This window comes from Sciurus vulgaris (genome assembly GCF_902686455.1).
Source record: "Sciurus vulgaris genome assembly, chromosome: 8".
Classification (NCBI taxonomy): Eukaryota; Metazoa; Chordata; class Mammalia; order Rodentia; family Sciuridae; genus Sciurus; species Sciurus vulgaris.
In genome coordinates, this window is record NC_136468.1 from 86517424 (window position 1) to 86532413 (window position 14990).

At 35.7% G+C, this 14990-nt stretch overlaps 1 protein-coding gene across 1 annotated transcript in view; it reads right to left on the reverse strand.

Annotated features, from left to right (window-relative positions):
• Positions 1–1416: 1416 nt before the first annotated feature.
• Positions 1417–14990, reverse strand: part of LOC306668601 (sperm-associated microtubule inner protein 4-like) — a 30660-nt gene continuing 17086 nt past the window's right edge. Inside the window, 7 exon segments of the mRNA XM_079152117.1 lie at positions 1417–2217; positions 2220–2421; positions 2423–2542; positions 5679–5770; positions 6064–6238; positions 9099–9187; positions 12253–12434. Of these exon segments, the coding sequence (XP_079008243.1) occupies positions 1721–2217; positions 2220–2421; positions 2423–2542; positions 5679–5770; positions 6064–6238; positions 9099–9187; positions 12253–12434 (1357 nt within the window). The 3' untranslated portion in view covers positions 1417–1720.

Sequence of the window (14990 nt, forward strand, 5' to 3'; positions counted from 1 at the left end):
TCACCTCATACCTCTCGGAACAGGTAATGTCAAAAAGCAAAAGTTAACCAGTGTGGCAAGAATGTGGAGAAAATAAACAGTAACAAAACACGTGTGTTTATTTAGAGTAAGTGAAATTAGATGCATAGATTCAATCTACCTTAACCTGGAAGCCTCCATTAATACTTTCAAGATGGAACTTTGATGAGCTTACTTGGGGGAGTGTGGGTATTCTGTCAACAATAAGGCCAAATCCATTAGTTTTGACAATCAGTGGAGACAGGAATAGGGCTGACTTCCTCTTAAGAGAGTTGAAGAGGATGGCAGTCACAACATCTGAAGAGAAGACTGCCACCCTGTATGTTGACGGGGTGGGTGATGAACACCGAAGTTACAAAACAAATCTACACCCCTGCGACCCAAAGAAATGTACAAAACTCCAAGTTCCTATTCTTCAGAGTTGCATCTTCCAAAGTTTGGGAAATCAGCATTAAGACATGTGTTTACTATATCCCCTTATTGTAGACGTCTTGTTTTTTCTTGTTGCTTTTTTGTTTTCTTTCTTTTTTTGCAGTGCAGGGGATGGAACCCAGGGCCTCAGGCATGCCAGGCAAGGGCTATACCACTAAACTACACTCCCAGCCCTGTATTACATATTGAAAATGATGGAGAACCCAGGGAATAAGTTATGTGATTGACTTACTTCCAGTTTTCATCATTATTATATTACCTTGCACATTTTTACCTCCCATAATACCTAATATAGCTATTTTGTATAGTGTAGAGTTTGGAAAAAATTTCCTAATTATAGCCCAGAATAATTTTAAGGAGGTGTAACTGAATGACATGTGGGTGATAAAAAATTAAATTTATACAAAATACTTACATTCCTCATGAACTTTTCATGATAAACTATGTTTAAAATGTACCTGTTGGTATTGTCTTGCCTTTGGAAGATATTTTAAAAAATGATGTTGGGCTCTAGAATAACATATCAAGCTGTTCTTTCTTGCCACAATTAGAAAACACCAGTAACTAATTAAAGCCATCGGTAGATCTTCATAATATAATTTTATCTGCATAAAAAGTAGTTATCAGAATGTGAAAGGGAAGGAAACATGCAACTTGTATGCATGTAGAACATTTGGGTTTCATCTTTTCCATTGACTTATTTTGTCCACATGCTTACATACATAAGCAAGGTTCATATATTGACTTTATTACAGTAATATGGTTTGTAGAGATGTCCATTCCTCAGTTAACCAGGGATTTGAGTTTCGTCTTTTTCTACTTGTTATTTTGTGCAAACATTTCATAAAAGGACAGGATTCATATATTTATTTTATTAAGGTACAACAGATTGAATCATCTCTCAATTCTTGAGCATTTTCAGTTTTTTTCAAATTTGTACTTTCTGGAAAATGATGATGTAACTTTGTTGAACACATTGCTTTTCATGAAATTTTGGAAAACTTCTTTATAATTTGAAGATAAGACTAGAGTATACATTTTTCTGGTAGTAATATTTTATTGCCAAATTATTCAAAACTTTTCAAGAAGTCAGAACATCACCTTTTGCTGGTTCCCCTTCTAGGTCCTAACTTAAATTCCTGAAAACATAAACCTCATTAATGAGGTCATTATGGCTTACTCTAGAAACATGCCAGCAAAATGAAGGAAATTCTGTAATATTTTTTCTTTTCTTGCAAGAAGCTGGGTTTTGAAGGGAAGAAGGAATACTTCAATTATAGAAATAATAGGAATTATGGCCATAGAATTGGTGTTTCATCCCTGAATTCAACTTATCCCTGAGGTCTTTATGGTCTTCTAGAATTGATTTATAGAAACGTTTTCGTGCACCAGTTTTTGAGAAAGAGTTCTTAAGATCCAGCAGGTTGGTCTGAGGCTTGGCCACTCCAGCTCTAGGAATCCAACCCAGAATAGGTCTTATTTCTTCGTTGTTTTCCATGTTCAAGCCCAGCTGTTCTTCTGGTTTACTTAAATAATGTTCTAAATTGAATGCTTCCATGTCTGGTTTATTTTGTAAAATACTAGGTTTAGTAAGGCTAACCCGGTTTTGACACATACTATATGGATCATGTAAGGCAGATTTAGAATGTTCATAGGGAATGTATTCACTTGATTTACAGTAAGATATAGGTCGGGGTTTTAATGACAGCTGTCTCCAGTACAAATCTTCTGTCTTTTTAGTATCTGTGATTTTTGGAAATGATTTATGTCATAAATACTCGTCAAATCCTTTGTTGAATAAGAAGGACGGAGTGGGTAGTTAGATAGTAATCTTTGTTCTTCCTTCAGCTTCTCTTCAATATCCTGGTTTTTATGGGTCATGCCAGCTGGTATATTATCACTTAGTGCCATCATTTCTGTAGAACTGGGTACAAAGGTATGAAAAGTACACAAAACATTAGGGGTACAATCTTGGACAGGAACGTGGTCTTTGCTGGATAATAGCCTCCAGGGGACGTCGGTTCTGAGTAAGTCGGGCGATTCGCCCTTCCAAGGGTCTGGAGGGTTTTAAGACGGGGTGGAATTTTTCTTGCTGTAGTGATGGAAGAGAAAGGAGAAAATTAATTGCTTAGTATTAATAAATGGCAGAACAACAGTCATATCCCATTTCCACTGAGTAAAAGTGAGATGGGTGTAGGAATGCACATGGCAAAAATATTTAAGATTTATTTAAAGATATTTCAGTAGCTGTTGCTAGCAAAACAATAAAACTTCTTTTTCCTTTTTCTCAAAAAGGACATTGAAATAAACACATTTTTCTCCTTTACTGACTTTAGATAATATAGAAAGGACATATTTTTATTTGGCTGTACAGAAACACTTCTGTGTGGGAACTCTGCTTTCCAACTTTCAAAAATATAAAGGAATCACTGGAATATAACTTCTGACCATTACCAACAGATGGCATTAGTAGTTGTGTGTAGCTATTAAAATATCAGTTAAAATCTTCTTTATTTAGTCTAAGATAAGGATTTCTTAAACCTTGACTGAATCAGAATCACCTTCAAAGGTGGCAGAAAGTGAAATTCCTAACCTGGGCCTTCTAAAATTGTGATTCAGAAGGTCTACTCAGGAATCTAAATTTTTTGTGGGGGAGGTGCTGGGTATTGAACCCAGGGCCTCAGGGATGCTAAGTACATGCTCTTACCATTGAGCTGTACACCCGTGTATGAATCTAGATTTTAAACAAGCATCTCCAGTGCTGCTAAGGCTGGTAACATGCCATGCTTTGAGAAGCACTGGTCTGAGGTGTTATGTCTGTGCCTGGTTATTTATTTATTGATTGATTGATTGATTGATTGGTGCTGGGGGTCTGAACCCAGGCTCTTGTCCATGCTCTGTCACTGTACACCTGAGTCTATCTGTGCTTATTTTTGAAATGTGTTAAGAAGTCTATGATTCTTTTTGAGATGTGTTATAAATACTATGAACTCAGTCATGACTAGAAACTTCAAAAGTAGGGAGTATATTCAAAGTGCTATTAATAGAGATGTGTCTGGTGGCATGAAGGAACTTTCTGGGATGTTGATAGTTTTCTATATTGTGATAGGAGTCTGGATTACAAAGGTATATACATTCATCAAAACTCAAATGTGTAGATTTGTGCAATTTCAACTAATATATTTCACTTTCAAAGAAAAAAATCTGCAAACAAATACTGAAATCTGGTTAATGAAATGCCTGTCAAATGTTTAGGGGTGAAATATACTATACTAATATCTACAATTTTCTCTAAAACATGTTAAAAATAATAAAGTATATTGATGGATGGCTAGAGGTATGGAAAGATGGGTAGATTATATAATAGAGCAAGTATAGTAAAGTGTTAATGGTAGACTCTGCATGGTTAAGTATATGGCTGTTAACTAAATTTTTAAACTTTTCTGTATGTTTTAAAAATTTATAGTAATATACTGAAGAAAAAGTAAAGACTATATATGATGATGGAATTGACAAGAGAATAAAAATGAGAATGTTGAGAAAATAATAACTGTAGCTTGGACTTAAAAGAATGGGCTTAGGATCATCCTTTTGAAACTAATCTGTTTATAGTTGGAGAATTTCCATACTGAGTTACTAACAATTTTTTTTTTTTTTTAACTTTTAACTAATCAACTTTGAGTAAATATACTATGGGTTTTTTTTGGTGGAGGGAGGAGTATACCAGGGATTGAACTCAGGGGCACTTGACCACTGAGCCACATCCTCAGCCCTATTTTGCATTTCATTTAGAAACAGGGTCTCAGCGAGTTGCTTAGTGCCTCACTTTTATTGAGATCCTCTGCCTCAGCCTCCTGAGCCACTGGGATTACAGGCATGCTCCACTGTGCCTGGCTTGAGTAAATACACTACAAAGAAAAATTCCAGCTGACATGCTTTCTTAAATTTGTCATTAAAAAGCAGGCTTATATGAGACTGACAGTATCCCTTATGCCACAAGCAGTTTTTAATACCTTTATTTTATTCTATACAAAAAAAGTTCATACCATATCTAAAACATGCTTTCCCAGAGTCTATTGTTTATATTTTAGTTATAAGCCAGTAAGATTTCACTGAAACTTTCTTTTAAATTTCCAATGACTTTATATATATATTTTATCTTGTTATTGATATTTGTTGATTTACTTGCACATTTTGTGCTCAGTATACTTCACAAGCATCCTTTGTATAACTGTACATGTGTTTCTCTGTAAAAATGATAAAGTTGCTTGTTGAGGGGCTAAACCCAACAGGGTCACATGGAAATCTGGACAGTTGTTGAACACACCTGATAGTGTCAGCGTATACGTATATTGTCTAGCTATAGAGAATCCACGTTGCAAGAGAAAAATCAAGACAATTAAAAGCTATTTGGTGAATGATAGAAGTGTACAGACCCATTTCTAGTGTTATGATTCTGTATCACTTCCGTAAATGCTGAAGCTAATGTAAAGTGAATGTGCATCTTAGTCTAGAGTTCATTCTGAAACAATCTAATAGTCATCTTGTATGCGTCTTCCATAGTTGACATCTTTGATAATATTAATTTTGTTTTTAAAATTTCTAGCTGTAGAGGAAAAAAATTAAGTTCTCAAATAAAATCACATATGCATACTAATAGGTCATTTCATTTTTTAATGTAATGAAGTCAATGGATTATACCTCCTATTATGAAAGAACTTGATCTTTTCTTCCAGGCCATTTCACATAATCAACTAAGAAGTCTCTATTGATATAGGTAGAGAATTTATTGGCTTTTGATTGTAATTCAGCCAACTCTCAATTATTGTGGATATCAGGAAGAAGTCTTTACTTCCTTAAAAGCAATGATAATGTACAAGATATACAAATGTACAAAGATCCAGAATTTACTAAGAATCTCATTGAATTACTAGCTAAACTCTATTCTTTTGTAAACCAATTGCTTTGTAAGTAATATTTTAGCAATAGTAGCACAGTAGAAAGTCTGTTAAAAAAAATAGCAATGTGAAGAAAAGAAACTTTGTTTTTCCACATAGGGTATTCAAATCAGTTCCAAACAGTTCAGAATTAACTTCTAAAATTACTTAAATTTTCTCTTTGCTAGGTTGGCCACTAGTACTCATGACAGAAATAAAAGGTGGGCAAAGCAGGAAGTCCAACACTAGATGTTCTCCCTTTAAATAACAGAGTTGACTGCAATTACTTACAGGCTGTGGGTCAAATCCTGTCTGTCCCGTTAATTCTGCTACTTCCTTTTCATGGTAATCATCCAGTTCAAGGGGGTTTGTGGGCCCCAGACCTTAAAGGAAACACTGGCTTATTATTTTGGTAGAGTAAATGAAGAATGATAATTAAATTACTCTAGGTAGTTACATACCCATCTCCTTCATAATATAATTAAAACCAATTAAATGGAAGAAACCAACCCTACCTCTCCCAGCTACCCCTTAGGAGAAACTTACCACCCTTCTTAATTAATATTAGTACTTAGATTGAGAAACAGGGAAAATATAAGATGAAAATGTATAAAAAGCATTTGTTGAATACCCCATTTTTGTTCTCATTTTTACCTGAATTAATGAGAACTCATACCTGTGAAATCATGATTGTATGAAGAGAGCCAATGGGACCTTTCAAGATTTCTTCGTATGTTGGCTTCTCTTATGGACTTAAGAGCATCCCATGAGTTTAATGAAGTGTTGGGAGCAAAAGTTTTAGGAGGTTTTGGGTAGAATGTTGGCTTATTTTTCTCAACACATTTAGGAAACTAGAATATGAACATAAAGATTATTGCTATTAATGTCATCTAGGAGAGTAAGGGCAGACTCACTATTTCTGCAGGAAAGGGACAAAGGAAATTCTAGGCTGAAGCCAGATACTTAAAAAAAAAATCATTAATTACTAATACTCAAGGCTAGGCAAGGTGGCTGTAACTGTAACTATATTTAGACTTAAACATTTTATCAAAAAATGGGAAGGTCTTTTCTAAAAGCCTCTGATAACGTATATTAGGGACATATTCCTGGATACTCTACCACCAAGGAAATTTTGTTAGATACAAAAGGTTCTGAGGTACTCTTTTGGCTGAGATTAGGTAAAATTGTGTGCCTTCTACTTTCTTCCTTGCTTGACATGAAACCATATGATGACTTTTATGACTTTTTGAAGAAGGTAAGTCATTCAAATGCAAATACAATTTTTATTCTTTGGACACATGAGTTTTTGTATTTTAAAAAAGAGGTATGCATGTAAACATAATAGAACGAGTTTCATTGCAGTGTTTCTGGTTACTTAGAAATTCATCTTTTCTAAGATTGATGACACTCTGTAAACATTTTTTGAGCACCTATGTGTACACAGTAGTGGAAAGAAACAAGGACAGGTCAGAAATAAATCCAGCCATCCAGGAGTATATTGGCTACTAGAGGATAACAAATGAGTGTAAGTAGCTCTTTGCTATAAAATAAGTTAAAACAAAATGACTTTGAAGTTCAGAAGAGGAAGGGATTGAATCTAGCTGAATCAAGAAGCAGGGTAGGGAGTGGGAATGGAAGGAGGAGACCAAGGGCCATGTTCTGTCATACCATAGGAACTGGACCTTGAATGACAATACAGAACTGGAATAGCAGGAACAGAGGTCTGGATGTGGCAACAGTATGAAACTAACATTTCTTGAACATTATGCCACTCACTGCCCTCACAGCCAAGCCCACCCTTAACATTTGCAGAGTCTGGAGCTAAAGTACAAATGGAAGTCCATATTCCATTTGTCTAAATAGTTTAAGTCACGTAAGTAAACTGATATATAAACTATGTTCCATTCTCCTGTTCAAACAAAATATCTTTTTAACCTTAGAAGAACAGGTTCAAATTTAGACCACTAAATGGTGATCCAGGAAGAGCCAACTGCAGCCTCTGGCCTCAGTACCCCTCACTGCTCTTTTCTACCCTCCCATCATCCCTACTTCCAGACAACAACCATCTCTGGTTACCCCTCTGGCCTTGATAAATATACTAGCTCAGGAACACTGTTAACCCTTGGGAGGATGTGTCTGAGGAAGAGTCAGGCCAAAGGGCAATTCTGGGTCTGGGTGGGAAAGAGGTACTTAGAGATCTGTCAATCCTGAATGCACAGGCTTCATACATATATAATGCAGAAGGATGAAGCCAAGATAGCATTTAAAAATATTTTGTTAAAATTAAGCCACTGGGGACTGAAATGGAGCAAATTAAATTTCATGCATGTATGATCATGTCAAAATGAACCCTACTATTATGTATAATTATAATTCACTCATAAAAAGTATTAAATAAAGCATTAAATAAATAAAAACTAAGCCCAGTACTTAAATTTTTTTTTTTTTTCCTGTGGTGCTGGGGTTTGAACCCAGGGCCTTGTGCTTGTGAGGCAAGCACTCTACCAACTGAGCTATATCCCCAGCCTCCAGTAATTAAATTTTAAAAGGTTAAACCATCTTATTTGGAACATTCTTCTTTCCAGGGTTATCTATTTCTTAATGTTGCTAGGTCAACCAAGTATTATAATCATTGAAATAATAATGCTGATAGCAGTTAAAATTTATTATGAGCTTACTATGTAATAATCTGCTGCTAGGTACTTTTATATGGATTTCATTCCTAGGACAACAGTTTTACTACCAATCCTGTTTTATCTACTAGGAAACTGAGGTATTAAATGATTAAATATATTACCCAGTTCACAGAATTGATAAGGCTGAACCACTTTAAAATTCACACTTTACTAATACGTTATACATATTTTCTTATTGATTTGGATGGAAAAAAATACTAAAGTACAGTTTCTAGAGTTTTCTCTTTTGTAGCCAGGTGACACATGTTAGGGATTGCTTATCAGGTTATCTGTCTTTTCTCTTCCCCTGGGCATAGGATGGAGAAGGAGAGACAAGACTATTTGTCCACAAATATGAGTTACAAATCTTCGAACAGGAATTCTTGCTATGCATTCTACTCTCAGAGGAATTATCTAATGGATGTGGGTTGAAGCTAGTTAGGGTACAGAGGTTAACAGCATAGATTAGAGTCTCACAAACATGAATTATGTGATCATGACATAATCACAAACTCTCTGAGCCTCAGTTTCCTTATCTATAAAATGGAATTGATTATACTAATCTTATGAGATTTTTATAAGAAGTAAATGACATATCTAAAACACTTAGTGTATAGCAATTTCTCAGTAAATGGTAGCTCTTGTTTTAGTTTATTTTAAGTGTACTAATAATGAGGGGACAATAATAGTTCATAAATCGTTCTGAAAATCTCCCATTTACTCTGCATATTTTGAATAGCTTGATATATTATGAATTGTAAGAACAGGTTTAAGGGTGTGAAACATAATGTGTGTGAAACACAGTTCTTCCCCACCATCTTTCTGGGGAGAACCTTTTTTGTTTTATAACCAAGGATATGTTCCATAACAAAAGTATGTGAAATCAGCTAATAAAATTGGAAAACGTGAGCCATAGTCAAAATCTCAAAATTTTCACACAAACAGCAAATAAATTCATCTTTTGGAGTTTTTGAAACTATTGGGTAAAAATATATTGTACTTTCTCTTAAAACACACATTTTGAAAGATAACTTACATCATAATACACACCCTGACCTGGCCACGTCAATGCTTTCTTCTTTGAATCCGTGGGAAAATCAAGCAGTTCATATCTGTAAGGATTACCTGAAATTTTCAAGAAAAACACCGTTAAAATACTTAAGAACAGTCTTTTAACAAATGGGTTTATGGATGAAGCAAATAAAAATAGTACAGGTTAGAGATGATTTCTGGTGTACAATACAGCTATACAGTATAGCTTTTTAGAATTTTGGTACTGGGGATTGAACTCAGGGCCTTGCATATGTTGAGGGTCTACACTCCTATCCCTTCCTTGTAACTTTCAAGATGCAGCCTACTCTTTAATTCTTGAGCCCTAATATGAGCAGCATGTGGGCCAGAGTGAGAATGAGTCTCTAACCTTAGTGTTCTCAGCAAGGATAGAGGGCATGCCTACGTAATAATTCTTCCTGGATCTTCTTTCTCGTCTCTGGAGGCTCAGCAAATACATTTCTTTACTACCTGTTTTGGCTTTTCTCAATCCAAATATCAAAAGTTTTAAAAAAATGGAATTGTACTTGCTAACCAAAGAGGTAGTGAAAGAGAACATTTTATTTATTTATTTATTCATTCGTTTATTTATTTTTATGTGGTGCCGAGGATCGAACCCAGTGCCTCACACATGCTAGGCAAGTCTCTACCACTGAGCCACAACCCCAGCCCGAAAGAGAACATTTGAAAGAATACAGCTTCTTAGGTTTTGTTTTGTATTTAATAAGCATTACCAATTACAGCATGGCTGCCTCTGGTCTCATCCTAAATTTCAAGCTAAAGAATGCTCTGAACACCCATTATTATTATTTTTTTCCTGTGGTATTGGGGATTGAACTCACAGTCTTGCACATGCTAGGCAAGCACTCTACCATTGAGCTACATCCCCAGTCTGTTTTATTTTGAGATGGTCTAATTGCCCAGGCTTGCTGTGAACTTGTGATCCTCTTGCCTCAGCTTCCTGAATAGCTGGGGTTATAGGCATGCACCCAATTCCCAGCTCCATTCTCATATATAATAAGAACAAAGGCTGGCATTTATTGAACACTTATTATGTGCCAGCCACTGGACTGTTTTTTTTAATATATTGTCACATGCATTTTTATAACATTATTATGAGAAAGATACTTTTATTCCCACTTCAGTGAATAAAAGAAACTGAGGCACAGAAAGAATAGGCAATTTATGCAAATTCACATAGTAGGTGGAATTCAAACTCAGGCAATCTGATTATAGAATACACACTCTTACCTCACATGCTATTTTTTCCTAATAAGAAGGGATTAAAATGAGTGTAAGATCAGAAACCCAATACAGTACTAGTTCACAGAAATATCTTCCAATATTTATTAAAGCGTATTCATCTTAAAGTCCCCTAAGAGAGTGACTGGTCAGAAAGAGGCAGATGCTTGCAAGAGCAGAAAATGAAGAAGGCAACTTGTTTCTTCAGTCCCTGAAAGGTGTTTTATGAGTTCAACACATGTTTCTGTGACTTCTTGCTAACTATGCACAAAATATAATTTCAGAAATTATCTAATTCAGGATTGAAAATAATTAATTTTGATAATTTCCCTAATAAGATCATAAAATTTCTATTGTTTAGACACATATCTTGGGTTAGTTTTACACAGCACTCATTCTTTTCACTCCCCCAGTATAACTAAGCATAGCCTCAACACTAAACAGACAATGTTCTAGAGACAGCCTGCACTGCCTGTTATCAATACTGACTGGTCTAGAGGTATTGGAAAAGTTCATCATGGTGTACACATATTGGAGTCATTGTATGACAGCAAACAATAAAGATCATAACTTATCACTTATCTCTGCTATCTATGAAGTTGGCACTAAGACTCCCATTTTAGAGATTAGGCAGTGAATTTTCAGAAGTTAAGAAACATCACTATGGTTCACAGTAAGTGGCAAGGCCAGAATTCTACACTTCTACTCTGACTCCAGAGTCCTTGCCTCTGGACTTGGGGTGTGGTTCAGTGGCAGAGCACTTGCCTAGTATGTGTGAGTTTCTGGATTTAATCCTTAGCACTGACTTAAAAAAAAATCCATGCACTTAAGTCCTCTGCTACACATTTTTTCAAAACTCAAAACATAACTGCCTGCTAACAAGGTGCTGAGGTTGTTATTGATGATCCTTGCATTTTGGTACAAATATTCATTTACAGAAGACAGTTGTTATAGGACAATTCTTGAGTCTTATTTACCTCACAGCTTAAATTAACTCACCAAATATTTACTTTTTCTTGTCATGTACCTTTTCTGTCACCTTCAGTTACCCCCTCTTTAGCATCTTCAGTCTTTCTGCAGAGGTCTTGTCTGTTTTCACACATGTGAAACTCCTCAGCAAAGACTGGGGTGTCTAATGTGGGTGAGACTCAATGAGGGGTCCAGAGGATACTGCCCTCTCTAATAAAATACATCCACACAGATGCCCCAGGGTGTCAAGAGGATGTGAATAAACTGCTCCCATTAGTTTCTGAGACTTATTCTAAATGTTAAGCTTTCAAATTAATCACCACTGCTGCCTTGCCCCTTGTGGTCATCATCTAAGCGAGGATGAAATTTTTTTTTTTTTTTTGTACCAGAGATTGAACTCGGGGGCACTTGACCTCTGAGCCACATCCCCAGCCCTATTTTGTATTTTATTTAGAGAAAGGGTTTCAGTGAGTTGCTTAGCTCCTCACTTTTGCTGAGGCTGTCTTTGAACTCATGATCCTCCTGCCTCAGCCTCCTGAGCCACTGGGATTACAGGCATGTGCCATGGAACTCAGCTAGGATGGAATTTTTAAAAGCTGAACCATAAGAGAGAGTGGGAAGGAAATAAAAACAAAATAAGTAGAACAAAGATAATCAATTCTATAGTTCCGGTTTCTGATTCTACCATGGGAGGCCGTGTGTGAAGTAGAAGGATCAGAAGCACCTGAAGAGTCTGGTTTAATTGGTCTGCAGTGGGGTCCCTGCTGAATGTGGGGCACGGCCACAGTCAGGAACAACTTTCTTAATCCACTGAAGGGTCACATATCTGTGTTTTCAGTCCTTCATGTTCCTTGCTTTCTTTAATTTGTTATTGAATAAATTCCAATAATAACAACAATTAATAGTTTTGATTTTAAGTCACATTTTACCTCTTGTCTTCAAAACTGTTGAATCATAGGTCTTGGTTGGCACTGTGGGAGCAAATGGCTGTTGGGTGCAGGCTTTAATGCCATTGTAGAGCTCCTTAGGTGACGTAAAGGTCGGGAACATGGCTCCACGAGAGATGTGTGTATGGTAGGGGTGTTCAATTGGATATGGTAAGCAGATTTCGCTAAGATTTATCGAGCAAATAAAACAGAAGAAAAAGAAGTGCAATGAAAAAATTAATCATCAAATATTATTGGGACTCTTTGTAATGGCAGTTAGTGTTCTAATCTCTGAAGGTAAGACAGTAACTCAGAGCAAATAATCATGGAGTTGGCATTCTGTGGAATATCTACCATAACATATATGAAATTTTCTTAATTTTGCTAGACAAAACTAAATTTAATTTTAAAAAATAAATCATACCTAATTATCATGAATAACTTCCATAGCTGGTATCATATAAAGTAGACAATATATGAATCTTTTAGTTTTCAGACTATGTAGGAAGAATTTCTAGTTGCTTTTAATTCCTGCTTCTTGTTTAAAAAAGGTTATTTTATGAGATAATTTTGGATATTTAGCTCAGCACTACACTTATCTTGGATTGAACTTTCAACCCAGGTATCTGTTTTCTTTAACAAAATATACTGCCTGTTTATGTATACGATGTTTTGAAATAAAAGAGCCAAAAATAGACCACTGAAGGAAAAAATAAATGAAAAAGGCCACAATGATATAATTTTCCTATCATATGGAGAACTGGCAGAGGTTAAGGGAAAATAAAAAAAAAAAAAAACTGTCTAAACCAGAAGAAAATTGAGATCAGAAAGTTCACAGAATAGAAAAATGGTATTTATAATTAGAAAATTAGGTAGAAAAAGTCCAGTGACAGGGGTTGAATTATGTCTCTCCCCCAAATCCATACATTAAAGTCCTAATTCCAAAGGCATTATGTTATGTCCTAATTTGGAAGTAGGGTTGTTCACACATAACTGGATAAGAGGGGTCATACTGAAGAAGGGTGGGTCCTTAATCCAATGAACCTGATATATCCGTATAAAAAAGGGAAACTTGGACTCAGATGAGCACACGAGAATGCTGTGTGAAGATGAAGGCAGAGATCAGGGTGACATATCTGCAAGCCAAGGAATGCCAAGGACTCGAGCAAGCCACCAGAAGCCAGGTGCTGGGCAGGGAGTAGGTTTTCTCACAGTCTCCAGAAGGAACCAAGCCCACCAACACCTTGTTCTTGGACTTCTAGCCTCCCACTTTGAAATGTATCAAGCTATAAATAGAACCATGAATCCAATAAATGGAGCCCAGACAAAAGGGCTTTTCTTGTCATACTTCTTATGAAGAAAACTAGAAAAGTCCAAAACAAGGGTTCTATACATAATTTGTTTTTTAAACAAAGTCCCTTAAAACCTAAACCTTGATTTATTTATTTAAAAAATTAAAAAAAAATTTTTTTGGTACTGGGAATTTAACCCGGGGCACTTTAACCACTGAACTACATCCCAGCCCTTTTTTATATTTTATTTAGAGACAGGGTCTTGTGAGTTGTTTAAAGCTAAGTTGCTGAAGCTGGCTTTGAACTCACAATCCTCTTGCCTCAGCCTCCGGAGCTGCTGGGATTACAGGCATGTGCCACCATGCCTAGCTAAATCTTGATTTTAATAGCTTTTTGAGTAGTTCTTTGCGGAAACACAGTTTTACAATGTCTGCTTAGTATTTTCAGTAAAGATAGATAGGGGCTTTGTATCATACTCATACCAAAACTACCAAAGGACACGTCAAGGAAAGAAAACTACAGACCAGTATACCTGATGAACATAGATGCAAATATACTTTGTAAAATATTAGCAAATCATGTTCAACAACCTATTAAGACTGTACATCACAACCAAGTTGGTTTTATTACAGAGATGAAAGGATGGTTTAGCATATGTAAATCAATAAATGTAATTCGTCATATAAACAGAATTAAGGACAAAAATCACTTGGTTATCTCAGTAGATGCAGAGAAGGCCTTTGACAAAACTCGGCCCCCATTCATGATAAAAACAGATGAAATCTACCTCAACGACAAAGACTGAAAAAACCAAAGCCAACATCATAGTAAATGGGGAAAAATTGGAAATATTTTCTTTAAAATCTGGAACAAGATAAGGATGTCTACTCTCATCACTCCTATTTAATTCAGTTGTAGAAATCCTAAGCAGAGCAATTAGGATGAATGGATAAAGAAAATGTGGTGTGTATACACAATGGAATTTCATTCAGCCATACAGAAAAATGAAATTATGTCATTTGTAGGAAAGCGGATGGAATCAGAGATGACTATGTTAAGCAAAATAAATCAAGTCCAGAAGGTCAAGGGTTGTATGTTTTCTCTCATTTGTGGAAGCTAGAAAGGAAAAGGAAAAGAAAAGGGGGGATTTCATGAAAATCAAAGGGAGATCAGTAGAGGAAAGGGATGGGGTGGGGGTGAGGAGGGATGGATAAAGTGCTGGGGAGTGATATTGCTAAATTATATTGTTATATTGTGTGCATGTATGAATATGAAACAACAAATCCCATTATTATGTACAAATATAATGCATGAATAAAAAAGTATAGAAAAAAAAGGGAGGGGGTGCAAATTGTTTCTTATACCAGTGACCAATAAAAGGAAAAAAGGGTTCCTTGGAGTTCTGGCTCATTCTAGGAGTGGGGCAGGAAATATACAAGATAATCCAGA